Source organism: Rhipicephalus microplus, chromosome 5 (assembly GCF_043290135.1).
Source record: "Rhipicephalus microplus isolate Deutch F79 chromosome 5, USDA_Rmic, whole genome shotgun sequence".
Classification (NCBI taxonomy): Eukaryota; Metazoa; Arthropoda; class Arachnida; order Ixodida; family Ixodidae; genus Rhipicephalus; species Rhipicephalus microplus.
The window spans coordinates 130,860,863-130,874,793 of NC_134704.1; the positions used below are offsets into that span (position 1 = coordinate 130,860,863).

Sequence of the window (13,931 nt, forward strand, 5' to 3'; positions counted from 1 at the left end):
AAAAAAAAAACAAAAAAAAACAATTCACTTTTCTCATAATAGTGAGGTGGACGAGTTAGTGTGGTTTGGTTTCGTTTAACGTCCTGAATTAGGCTACGTATGTCAGGGAGAAAATAAAAAAAGTATTTAGGCTTTTCGTAGATAAACTACGTATAATGAATCAAAGACGGAATGATCTAACAAGCGCCACAAGAATATATTGACGGAAAGAAGTAAAGACACTATGCTTGTCTTAAAGGTTGTGTTATGTAAGTCGCGTTGTGTTTGAACATCACGTGTATGTTGTCTTGACTGTTATGTCATGTTTTTACCTGATAATGTAACTACATGATGTATCCTTTAGAACTTCACAAGAGAACATTATTCTTTGTATTGTTCAGGCGTTATAGTGTTGCGGTGTTCTTCAATATATTGTATAGTGATGTGCTCCAAACTGGTCATGTTGGGAAATTTTTGCCCCTGGTGCTGTCTGTTCGACAGAGCTATGAAGTAGCCGGCCCATTTTTTGTGCGCGAACATCTCTCTACATCATGTCAGCAGCTGCAAGAAACACGCACGTGAAAACAAGCACATATATACATAATATTTACGGGCCACTAGAAAGATAAACATAACCTGTGTATAGGGTATAACATACTTTAATAACATAGAGAAACATTATCATGACCCAGTGTTCTATCGCTCTAACATTAGTTATCTTTGCAAACAATTAGGGGCGATTATTTCGTGACTGATCAGTTTTTACTGGAAGCAATGAATACAGCAATATTATAAAAACTGACCCGAACTAAATGCAAGAAAGTGTCTTTTTCTTTTAATAAATGTTTTTGGTAATTGGCCGTCGGTATGGCTGTGGCTACTCCTTTCCTCTTAAAGAATGATTTGCATCATAATGTTGTAATAACAGTTAGGTAATGCGAAATTCATGCATGAAACCATCCCATCGTAAAAGCAGTGCTCACGTCCCGTAAAGAATGCTCACACGTCAACACTATCAACAAACCAACAACAATGTTCACTCAGAAGAAACGTCATCGCTGAAGAAAAGCGGGTATCATAAAGTTCTTCGCACGAGGTAATCGCGCAACGCTCACTCGTCACTTGCCGCAACACTAAACGCACAGCTGTCGTGAAAAAAGGAACAACACAATAACACGCGAAATGTGACACGAGTAATATCTGGCAACCAATAACATTGCAAACAATGAATGATTCTTCTCAAAGCTTATGACGGTTCATTGATTCTGACAATAATTTATTCTTCTCAAAGCTTTATGACCTGACGCTCTTTGGCCATCAAATGGCCCTTGCGCGAGAAAACACCATAAATTATCGTGAAAGTTGTACTAATGTGCGCAAAGCCAAGCTGTAAAAAGGTTATGATGTTTACAGGTTCAAAGCATTTGGTCGCCTTAGCGCTCTTCCCCGTAAGGAATTTTTAGAGAAGCTATAGAGACTGCATAGAAGAAAATCAAATAGAAAAACAGAACTTTTGTGATAGAAAGAATCCTGCACCATTGGCAGTGATTAACGTCACAACAGATGGTGACCTCAAGCACCAACATTGCTCTGTACATTCAACCGGTAAATCAGGACGTCTCTAATGGGAACGTCATCCATGTGTGTGGATGCACGCTGTTTTACAGCGGAATCCGTTACGAGATCACAACAACAGCCATTTTTGCATCGTAGTTGCCCGCTACCACCACTGGTTCACTGCCGCCGCTATCACGAGAAATGGGGTTCAAACCAAGCATGAAATGGGGTTCTAACCAAGGCTCTTTTCAGGGTAGCCCAGTATTTTACTACAGAGCTATCCCAGTGTTCTTTTATGATATGACTAACAGAGCTACGTGAATCTCCTCCTTAAGAAATGGCTGCTTATCTGCGTGTTTCGCTAGCAAAGATCCGATTGAATTTGTCTGTAGAGGAACTATAAAACGTTTATTTGACGTTCTGCGTAGGAAAATCGGCGACCAGGCACTGCATGAGATATGGACGCCTTCTAGCAGTAATTTGAATAAACGAAGTTTTTCTAGGACACAAAGTCTCTGGTAGGTGGCAGGATCATGTAACTTCAGTCGAAACCCCTTTATCTAGATAAGTAGTGACACTCATCTCCGCGCGCAGCGCATTTTCTTCTCGATTCTCCTCACCCACCCTCGGCGCGCTTTGCAGCCGGCGCCATTTTACGCCAGGGCTCCCGCGAACGCACCGCCGAATTCAATGGAGGTATTCAGACCACTTTCGTGTGCTGGTAGTGTAGCTGATTTAAAAAAAAATGATGATCACGAGGTAGAGAAAACCGAAATGAACGTTTATTACAAAATTAGTTTCTAACGAAAGCCTTGCACATAAGGCTTGATGGAGAGCTTTTTTTTTTCAGATGATAACACGCTTTACGTTCGCATCATAGATACACTTGCTTGTGGAACCTGCTAGAGACGTGAAAAAGAGCAGGGAGCCGCAACCTTTCACTACTATTAGCAGGAGGTTCAAGCTTCTGTCGAGGGGGCTTCCTGTGCTTCACGGTAGGGTGGTGTGAAAATAATGTCCAAACGGCGTCGGGCTTCAGGTTTATTTTCCTGAAATTGTTAGAAAATAAGCGGCTCAAACAGGCCTTCAAAAAAATTGAGCAAGTGCGTATAAATGCTGCTAATCATTAAGGCATGATGAACAATGTTGTTTACAAGATGACACGCCGCACTACATTCTAAAGACTATTGGTACCGAACGATCATAACCCTAACTGAATGCTGAACCTTCATGGTCAAAACTAATCAATGCTATAATTTGGGATCGTGCTACATCAATAGTAAAACCCCTCCCCCTTCCCCCCCAAAAAACAAACAAAACAAACGTTGGAATGGGATTTAAAACATTTGTTTTAACAGAGAGGATTTCAGACTTCTGCTTTGAAGTCGATATCAGCAACAGTGAGAACGATTGCGCGAACGTCCCTTGCACGTCACCCACCGCTAAGTGCTAGAAAACCAAATAATAATCGGCACCTAGCCATGCATGCATGACATTCAAACTCAAAAGCCAATAGATGACTGAAAAAACAATGCTTGCCAGCTGAGGCTGCTCATCTCCAATATCACGGGCGTGCTTACCAGTAAGAGGAAAGGCTAAGATGCTTCACAAACACGTAATTTGACTGTCGGCGTCCCACGCTATCGGGAACAAGTGATGCAAAGAGCAATCATTATGAGATGACATCACCGTTAAACGCGCTGACGACGTCATGCGTCACGAGGCTTGTGGTGTCCTAATGTTTTAGTGCTTTGTCCTGTTCTCTTTCCTCTCTCGTATGCCCGCACTGTTCGTTTGTGATGATTCTATACCAACAAGCTCAAGTTTTTACCCTTTTAACATTATAATGCCATCACACGTGCTGGCACGTGATGTAATTTACGCCACGTTATAAAATGGCTTACTTTCACTATCAGGAAGTCACTGTTTTTCTCAATAGTTTTTTCCCGCAGTGCTTGTGTTTCTTCAGAGCCAGATCACGCCTCCCCCCTCTTCATATAAAAAAAAAGGAACCTCTGTTGGTGATCATCGCCAGTGTCCCCGCGATCTATTCCTTCATTCACTTATTTTTCGCACATTCAAGTTCTACGGATCTTATCACGACAAGCGTGATCAAGAAACTGCATCATAGTAAACTGTTCGCAGCGGCAAGCTGTTTCTGTAGTTTATTTCAGACTGAATGACAGTTGCTGACGTGCGATTTCGATGGAGTCTCAACGGAATATTCGGCGTATTGAGTAAAACCCAATCTTGATGCAACGCGTCGTTGGCCGAAAAACAATAAATGAGGAGTCAAAAAGAAGACTAGAGATATATACAGCATTCCACAATGCTTTCATACAAGGAATAAAGAAAGGGCTGTGTTTTGCAAACACCATGCTCGACGGAACTTAGTTCTTTCGACCGCTGTTGCGCAGCCACTTCTTACGAAAGCCATCGCGCTTACTTGGGATATTGTAATAAAGAGTCATAAGCATTTTCATTCTGAACAGTGATGGGCGTAACCGTGCGGCATAGCGCATGAAAACAGCGCAGAAAACAAAGCGCGTGCAATGTTCGCTACGCAAACTACGTGTATCCCCGGCGAAAAACGGCGCTAGCAAAAAGAAAAAAAGAAATATCACCGCACCTTAAGATAAGCGCGCCTCCATGGGCAACCGCGAACGAGACCGATTGTCGTGTGACAACAGCGGCGGAAAACGGGAGGACTCGGAAAGGGCGAAAAATGTGTGAGCGTGTGTCATGCGTGGCAACGAGTACAGTGAATGGCGGTACTTTGCCCAAGATCGAGGGGCTTTGGTTTTTGTGCTTCGATGGAAACACCATGGCATCGCATTGCCAGCACCGCGTAATAAGCACTGCGGTGTTTAGAATTCCGTATCTATGTAGTTTAGAAATAAAGTAGCACAACCCGCAATGTTCCCGTACTGATGTTGCGCCCAATTATACAATATATTTGTTCTCTTTACTGACAATATTCACTTGTATAACCGCACCCAAGATATCAAGATGGGAGGTCATCATTCACCAAATGATTAAACTTTCCCTCTGGTGGATGAATCGAGTGACATAAGTAAAAGGACAGACACAAAGAATGTCGGGAAGACTGAAATTTGTGCATCGAACTTTGTCAAGAGAGCGAATGGAACGGCGTAAGATGCCACGTAGCGCAGTAGGCGAATAAAATAATAACCAGGCGCCACAGAATTCAAATCTGTAACCAGGCGCTGCACGATACGAATTGCATTGTTAGTGGGTCGCTGAAGGCATCTATTGTATGACAATGATATACATGTGGGGTTTAACGTCCCAAAACCACCATATGATTATGGGAGATGCCGTAGTAAAGGGCTCGGGAAATTTCGACCACCTGGGGTTCTTCAACATTCACCCAAATCCGAGCACAAGGGCCTACAGTATTTCCGTCTCCATCGTAAATGCAGACGCCACAGCCAGGATTCGAACCCGCGACCTGTGGGTCAGCAGCCGAGTACCTTAGCCACTTGATCACTGCGGCAGGGCTACATTCCAAGACAAGTGCTCAGCCATAATGCTTCAGTGTCATCAGCCACCGCATCAACGAAGTGCCCCTAATGCCTTGCACATGTGTCGCAGGTACACACTTCTCCACATAATGAAGAATAATGACACAATAGACCCTTCTCAGCTTCACAAAATTACGATGAATGAAAGCGTAGTGGGTACCGTACTAGTACTTGGTGGACGCTTGAGCATCACTTTCAAAAGTAAACCGCAACAGCGTAATCACGGCCCTTCTCGATTGCTAGTCTGCCTTCAGTTCTCAGGGCACGGCTCGACCATGCAGCAAATAAACATTTGGGGGTGTAACATTGGCGTTGCGGACTATCCTGAAGTGTATACTGAAAGAACTGCTACTCAATAGCTCACTACGCCAGAGGTCTCAAACACGCGGCCCACCAACATCTCGCATGTAGCGGTACTTTTGTTAATGAGCTACTCAGACATAACTGGCATAAAGCATCCTTAGGACGAAGCTCCTTAGGCTGGGGTCGTTCCCTCCTCTGTAGCCACAGAAGTAGTATGTAGGCACTTCTTGTTTATGAGTTGTTCAATATATGGGGTTGTGTGTATATGTCCTTGGAAATATAACTAAATGTCGTTAGTGGTTTCCAAAGCATTTCCATGGAGTGAATGATGATGAGTGAGGTGAAGGGTGCGTCCATCCGTCCGTGTGTCTATTCATCTGCGCGTCCGTCCATACGCCCATGCTTCCGTCCATGTTTCCGTACGTCCATCCGTGCGTCCCTTCGACCGTTAGTATGTCTGTCTGTCTATGCTTCTCTACGGCCGTCTGTCCATCCGTCCGTCCATCCGAGTGTCCATCCACCCGTGCTTCCATCCGTCCGTACATGCTTCCATCCGCCCGTCCGTGCGTTCGTCCATTCGTGCTTCTGCCCGTCCGTTCGTCTGTCTGTCCGTCCGTGCTTCCGTCCGTACTCTTAACCGTCCGTCTGTTCATGCTTCAGTCCTTCCGCACGCACGGACGGATAAATGGACTCGTGGACGGACGGATGAACGCTTCGCCCCGCTTATAATCATTCATTCCGTGGATATGCTGGTATTTTTCGTTTCCGTGCGCATGTGTGTGTGTGTGTGTGTGTGTGTGTGTGTGTGTGTGTGTGTGTGTGTGTGAGAGAGAGAGAGAGAGACACACCCGGGGAGGTTACCTTGGGGTGATACATAAAGGTCCAACGAAACTCTATATCTCCAAATTGACGTCCAGAATTTAGTCGTTTTGCTGACAGGTATCAATAGGTTGAGAGACCACCTTCAGTAATTGAATATACGTGGCACATTAAGAATGCCTTTTAAGTAGAAATGTTCACTGATATTTTAGCGATGCTAACTGACATGATGTTTTAAAATGTTGTTTACATTTCCATACCAATGTCAAAAGCAACATGTGTAATCCCATGACGTAAGCTCATATGTAGTGCTTCTGCTTGTTAGGGCAGTGGCCCTACCTAGCTAGTGCGACGTTGACTAACTTAAGTTGATGCCGCAAAGTATACAACTCACGTTACCTAAAGTGACGTTTATAATCGTCCTTTGTGTATCAGTGTGAGGCCCACGGGACAGCCTAGTCCCCTCCCATAGTAGAGTACCAAGTACTCTAAATCTTTCACCAGTTTTTTCTAAACACAGGAGTCTTAAAATTAGACAGGCATAACTGCCACCCTAATACACGTCTCACCAATATTGCATTTCCATATATAGGATCTTTTTCAAAAGCAGATTCGGGACCTGGAAAAAATATCTCGGTTTGATTATACCTTTATATTCTCAAGCAGAATCCTTGGGTTCGATTCTTGCTTGTACCTCCATGTTTATTCTTGATATTGATCAGCTCAACACTACCCATTTCAGTTTTTTATAGTTTAAGGTTCTCGTAATTAAATGACCATTGTCTGTCCTCACCATTTTTGTGTAGAACATCTTTCAATGAGCTGTTGCGCATACGCGTATGCGTAATGTACCCCATGGTATACGTGTATGTGCTACTGTGCTACAGGTCCATAAAGAAGATGGATTTGACGTACGCGACGGGATTTCAGGTTTATTCATGTCATGATGACCCAGACATATTGCTACGGGGTACCACAAATGAACATTGTAGAAAAGAGGACGATGTTTAGGGCGAGCTCGTGCAGACCGGGCTCCATATTGTATGCCTGCCTGTTTACCGAAAGTAAAGGCATTTTTCAGACGCCTTCTCCCCGTAACATTTTGGTGGAGAGTGCGGTTCTTCCCACAATCAACACCACGACGATTCTATGCAGCGGACGTTCCTTGGCTGCCTGTGCGATGCCTGATCAACACGAACACGAGGATTCTTCGGAGACTACCCCAACCGTGCTTCGTCCAACTACGCAGCAACCAACAGCACCGCATCCAGCTGCTACTAACCGCACCTTCGTCCTGACTCAACCGCGTGACCCAGGCACATTTTCGGGCAGTGACAGTACTGACGTGGAGGAATGGCTTCAGCTGTACGAAAGGCTGAGCGCTCTTTACAACTGGGATCCAACGCTCATGTTGGCCAATATTATTTTCTACCTTGATGGTACAGCTAAAGTTTGGTTTTCCAACCACGAGGAAGATATCACGAGTTGGGACATCTGCAAGCAGAAACTCATCGATCTCTTCGGCAAGCCTATCGGGCGTCGTCGTGCTGCGCAGAAAGAACTAGCGTCCCGACTCCAGTCCGGCACCGAGTCGTACGTCACATACATACAACATGTGCTCGCCCTCTGCCGGAAGGTTGATGACAAGATGCCGGAATCTCAAAAGGTCGCGCATATCCTCAAAGGAGTCGCCGATGACGCCTTCAATCTCCTCGTATTTCGAAACTCATCGACCGTAGACGACGTTATTAATGAATGCCGATGCTTCGAAGACGCGAAAAGTCGCCGTATCACTCCACACTTTTCGCGTGTTCCCAACACGGCTGCAACATCAACCTGTGAGGACGCCCGTTTGGCACCAGCCTCTGCTGCTTCCGACAATATCGTGCGCATCGTGCGCCACGAAATCGAGGCAGCATCTCCCCTGTCTGACCAAGTCCAGGCCCCTGACGATTCTCGCGCCACGATTTCTTTAATCAAGAGTGTCGTACGCCAGGAACTGGCCAACGCCGGACTTCAGACGCTATGGCCCGTTAACCGATCTGACTACCGACTGCCCAGTACACCTAATATGTCCCGCGGACCGAACAACCGCCCACGTTACCGGATCCCCGCAGAATGGCGAACTTCCGATGACAGGCCGATCTGCTTCAACTGTGGACGAGTGGGCCATATTTCACGTCATTGCCGCACTTCTTGGGGTTGGCAGCCATGGTCGCATTACGCCAACACCCGACGCCCATATGCTGGCTCTCGGATGCCGATCTACACGGCACAAGATGATGCTTCGCCATCCAGGCCCGCCCAACCAAGCCGCTCCCCGTCGCCCTCTGGACGCATGTCCCGCTCAACCAACCGACGTCGCTCCCCCTCACCCTCCCACCACCAGTCCTCAGAAAACAGACGGGCGCCGCTCCTAGAGGTGAGCCTGCTTCGACGACCCGACCCAAAATTCCTCTACACACGATACCCGGACACAACAACTTGATTAAAGTGAATGTTGACGGTACTTCTGTGGCAGCACTCATTGACACCGGCGCTCAGATATCAGTAATGAACTCCAGCCTTTGTGCTCGACTCAAGAAAGTGCTCACTCCTGCTCCGATCACTCTTGTCCGAGTAGCTGATGGTGCAACACCAGCGGTCACCGGGATGTGTGCCGCCCGTGTCACTGTTGCTGGACGTCATACCACTGTTCTCTTTTACGTACTGTACCACTGCCCACATTACATCATATTGGGACTCGATTTTCTGTCGGAGCATTCCGCCCTAATTGACTGTTCTGCTGGTGTTGTTCAGCTTTTTCTATCACACGCCGTTGACCCTCCTGATCCTGCGCCACCAAAGCTATGCTCCGCCGACTTTGTTCGCTTATCTTGTCGAGCTGTGACGTATATCGACGTCTCTTCTGATCCACCTGTGGCTGACGGCGATTATGTCATTTCGCCTAATCCTACAGTACTCTGTTCGCTCAATATTGCGTTCCCCCACACCATCATCACAATGAAGAACAACGCGGCATGTCTCCCTATTGTGAACTTTGAACTTTGCTCTGAAGTGCTGCCATGAGGAATATCCCTTGCAACCCTTGCCCCGGCCGGCGACTGCCACATATCGGCCTTAACAGAGGATACACCGTCATCTGCAAGTATTCAGTCGCGCAGTACACTAGACTGCATAACTGGAATGATTGCCTCTGATCTCCCGGCCGAGCACGTGTCGGCGCTTCTAGCCTTCTTGCGTCGTATCAAGACGTCTTTGATCTCTGCGACCGACCCTTAGGTCAAACGACCCTCGTAAAGCATCGGATCAACAACGGTGATGCAAATCCAGTACGCCGGTGACCCTATCGAGTTTCCTCCACCGAGCGCCACGTGATCCAGCAAGAAGTCGACAAGATGCTTGCCCGAGACATCATTGAACCTTCTTCAAGTCCTTGGGCTTCGCCCATTGTGCTTGTGAGAAAGAAGGATAACAGCTGGCGCTTCTGTGTCGACTACAGAAATCTTAACAAGGTTACAAAAAAAGACGTGTATCCTCTGCCGCGGGTAGACGACGCTCTTGACTGCCTTAGTGGAGCAAATTATTTCTCTTCCATCGACCTTCGTTCCGGGTACTGGCAGATATCAGTAGATGATCTGGACCATTAAAAGACGGCATTTATAACTCCCGACGGGCTCTATCAGTTCAAAGTAATGCCGTTCGGGTTATGCGATGCCCCCGCTATATTCGAACGAATGATGGACGCTCTTCTTCACGATTTCAAGTGGTCAATCTGCTTATGCTACCTTGATGACGTCATTGTTTTTTTCGCCAACTTTCGAAACTCACCTCGAGCGTCTCTCAACAATTCTTTCGGTTTTTCGCAAAGCAGGGCTCCAACTAAACTCGTCTAATTGTCACTTCGGCCGCCGGCAGCTCACTGTCCTTGGACACCTTGTCGATTCTTCTCGTGTTCGTCCCGATCCTGAGAAAATCCGTGCCGTCAAAGATTTCCCTGTGCCGACCTCTGCGAACGATGTTCGAAGCTTTGTGGGCCTTTGTTCTTACTTTCGTAGATTTTGCGTAATTTGGTGACGTCGCACGACCGCTCACGGAACTACTAAAAAAATGTGACTTTTGTGTGGGGACCTGAACAAACCAGAGCATTCGTTGAACTGACGAGTAGACTTACGACGCCACCGATTGTCGGCCACCTCGATATATGCGCTCCAACGAAAGTGCGTACCGACGCCAGCGGCCACGGAATCGGAGCCGTTTTGGCACAACGACAGCATGGCTGCGAGCGCGTTATTGCATACGCTAGCCGTCTTTTATCGCCAGCAGAGCGAAATTACTCCATCACAGAACGCGAATGCCTCGCACTCGTCTGGGCAGTGGCTAAATTTCGGCCGTATTTGTATGGACGCCCGTTCACGGTTGTCACTGATCACCACGACTTATGCTGGTTGTCGTCCTTGAAAGATCCTAGTGGACGTCTCGGCCGGTGGGCTCTACGGCTACAGGAAAATTCCTACACGGTTGTCTACAAATCAGGTCGCCACCATGAGGATGCTGATTGCTTGTCGCGTCATCCAGTAGACCCAGCAGACTTTCTGAGAGCGATGAGTCTACTTGCGTTTTGGCACTTTCCGCGTTTAGCAACATCGGAGATCAGCAACGCCGTGATCCTCACCTCAGAGATATAATCCTTCGGCTTAGTGGTCCCACAACTCCTCCGTCTCTCCGTATTCCTGCTCCAAGATGGCGTCTTATATCGCTACAGCATGCATCCTGACGGACCTGAACTGCTGTTGGTCATACCACAACATATGCGTCAGACTGTCCTTGCACAGTTGCATGATATTCCGACAGCTGGTCACCTGGGAGTTTCAAGAACTTATGACCGCGTTCGACGTCGCTTCTTTTGGCCCGGTATTTACCGATCCGTCTGCCGTTACGTCGCCTCATGCGAATCCTGTCAACACCGCAAAAAACCAGCAACTCTTCCAGCGGGACGCCTTCAGCCCATTTAGATCCCATCCGAACCATTTTATAGGGTAGGTGTTGACTTACTAGGACCGTTTCCTTTATCGGCCAGCGGAAACAAGTGGATAGCAGCCGCCACGGATTACACTACTCGGTATGCCATTACACGGGCCGTTCCTACCAGTTGTGCGACCAACGTCGCTGACTTTCTTCTAGAAGACGTCATATTACACCACGGCGCTCCTCGGCAACTGCTTACCGATCGGTGTCGCTACTTTTTATCACAAGTTATCCAAGACATATTGCACTCTTGCGCTACAAAGCACGAGTTCACAACGGCGTATCATCCTCAAACCAACAGGCTCACGGAGCGGCTAAATAGAACCATCACGGACATGCTCGCCATGTGCGTTTCTTCCGACCATCTTGACTGGGACTCCGCCCTTCCATTTGTAACGTTTGCCTATAATAGGTCTCGACATGACACTGTAGGTTTCTCGCCATTTTTCCTCCTGTACGGACGAGAACCTACGTTGCCTTTCGACACACTCCTTCCTGCCGTTGGCCACACGTCAGAATATGCCCGCGATGTGATTTCTAGAGCTCTAGAGGCACGTGAGATTGCTCGCCAGCGTCTGAGCGATTCGCAGGAACGACAACGACAGGTCTACAACGCGTGCCATGGTGATGTCCAATTCAGTCAAGGTGACACAGTCACCTTGACTGAATTTCGCTCTGCTGGCGATAAAAGATGGCTAGCGTATGCAATAACGCGCTCGCAGCCATGCTGTCGTTGTGCCAAAATGGCTCCGATTCCGTGGCCGCTGGCGTCAGTACGCACTTCCGTTGGAGCGCATATATCAAAGTGGCCGAGAATCGGGACGCCATCGCGGCGAGTTGGCCTGTGCGAAAAGCTGACTTCACCGTACTCGGGTCCGTACCGTGTGGTGCGCCAAGTCGCCGATGTGACATATGAAATTGAACCTCTTAACGCCACCAGCGCGCGATCGTGTTCTGACGTTGTTCACGTCACTCGGGTGAAACGATATTACTCAGACCAACCAAGCACCGAGACGGTGCCTTCGCCGCCGGGGGTGATGCTACGGGGTACCACAAATGAACATTGTAGAAAAGAGGACGATGTTTAGGGCGAGTTCGTGCAGACCGGGCTCCATATTTTATGCCTGCCTGTTTACCGAAAGTAAAGGCATTTTTCAGACGCCTTCTCCCCGTAGCAATATTCTTCAAACTTTCCCACGGTTGCAAACTAAATTTGGTTTATCACAAGTTGAGGAGGCGATCACGAGAGCACCCAGACGTAGGTGGTTATATAGATAGATAGATAGATAGATAGATAGATAGATAGATAGATATATAGATGGATATATATATATATATATATAAATATATAAATATATATAAATATATATATATATATATCCATCTATATATCTATATATATCTATATTTATATATATATATATATATATATATATATATATATATATATATATATATATATATATATATAGATATAGATAGATAGAAAGATAGATAGATCGAAAGATAGACAGATAGCTAGATGTATAGATAGAAAGATAGATAGATAGATAGATAGATAGATAGATATATAGATAGATAGATAGATAGATAGATAGATAGATAGATAGATAGATTGATTGATTGATTGATTGAAACGCTCGAGGCACCTGCAGTTTGCTGAATGCTTTGCATTAAAAAACGAACAGCTACAAACTTTTTTCTCGGAGTGTGCGAGCATCGACCGCCGACTGTGTAAAGGCCTATTTTGTCTGACCCGGCGTCTGGTTCCCACGAACAAGCCTGTCAGAAGACAGCTGCACAGAATTGTTCATTGCAACGCTGCGCCTCCGTTAAACGCTCCTTATATTCTGGGCGGTCGACGCTGCCACGTTTGGGTTGAAAAATTCGGCGCCGGTGCAGTAGTCACGGATTCAAACACGATACCAGGTGACCGATAAGCGAAATTTTTTGAGACCACCAGGTCGTGTCGCGATAAATGCGCTCTTTAAAGATAACATTGGCTCCAATCCTACATGTTCAAGAAGACATTATGGCAATATTTAAGCGAGAACGATAGAATGGAGAGTATTAGAGTTACTTAGCCTAAAATTGCCCCTCTTCTCTCCGCGAGTGCAGTGCGTTGGCCGCTTTTTGTCTACGATGCTGTCGATCTTACTAGCGACATTGTGTTGGGTCAAGAGCTCCACCACATCACCTCTATATTTCACTCTTGCAGTGTGCCGCCTGGTGGAGAAGGGTGCCCGCGCCGTGCTAAGCCTGCAGTCTTCGCAAGCGGCGGCCGTAGTGCGTTCCGCCTGCGCGCGGTTTCACGTGCCCTTCTTGCGCGTGCGCCGTTGCGACGACGGCACCGACAGTGGCCACCCTTTCGCCCTGTCCTTCTATCCGGACCCCGAGCAAGTGGGCAAGGCCCTACTGGACTTGGTGCTAGCGTTGGACTGGACTTCTTTTACGCTCGTGTACCGGAACCACTCGAGTAAGTTCCATAGCTGACGTCTGCGTGCATAGGGAGTCGCAGATGGAGGGGCTGCATACATGAGTACGCATATCAATGCGCACAGCAAGAAGCACAATACCCATGCAGAAACTCCCAGGGCCCCAAGTGTATTCGCAAATTCGAAAGCATCTTTATTTCATTCTCAGTTCATGTAATGATAATGCATTATCCAAACACTTCTCGGAAAGTTCTGTTCACCTAAC

The 13,931-nt window shown here is 46.9% G+C and overlaps 1 protein-coding gene across 1 annotated transcript in view; it reads left to right on the plus strand.

Moving 5' to 3' along the window:
• Window positions 1–13,931, plus strand: part of LOC142817573 (glutamate receptor ionotropic, kainate 3-like) — a 217,346-nt gene that overhangs the window by 7,289 nt on the left and 196,126 nt on the right. The window contains exon 2 of the mRNA XM_075894616.1: window positions 13,450–13,707. Within this exon, the coding sequence (XP_075750731.1) occupies window positions 13,450–13,707 (258 nt within the window). The remainder of the gene's footprint in view (window positions 1–13,449; window positions 13,708–13,931) is intronic.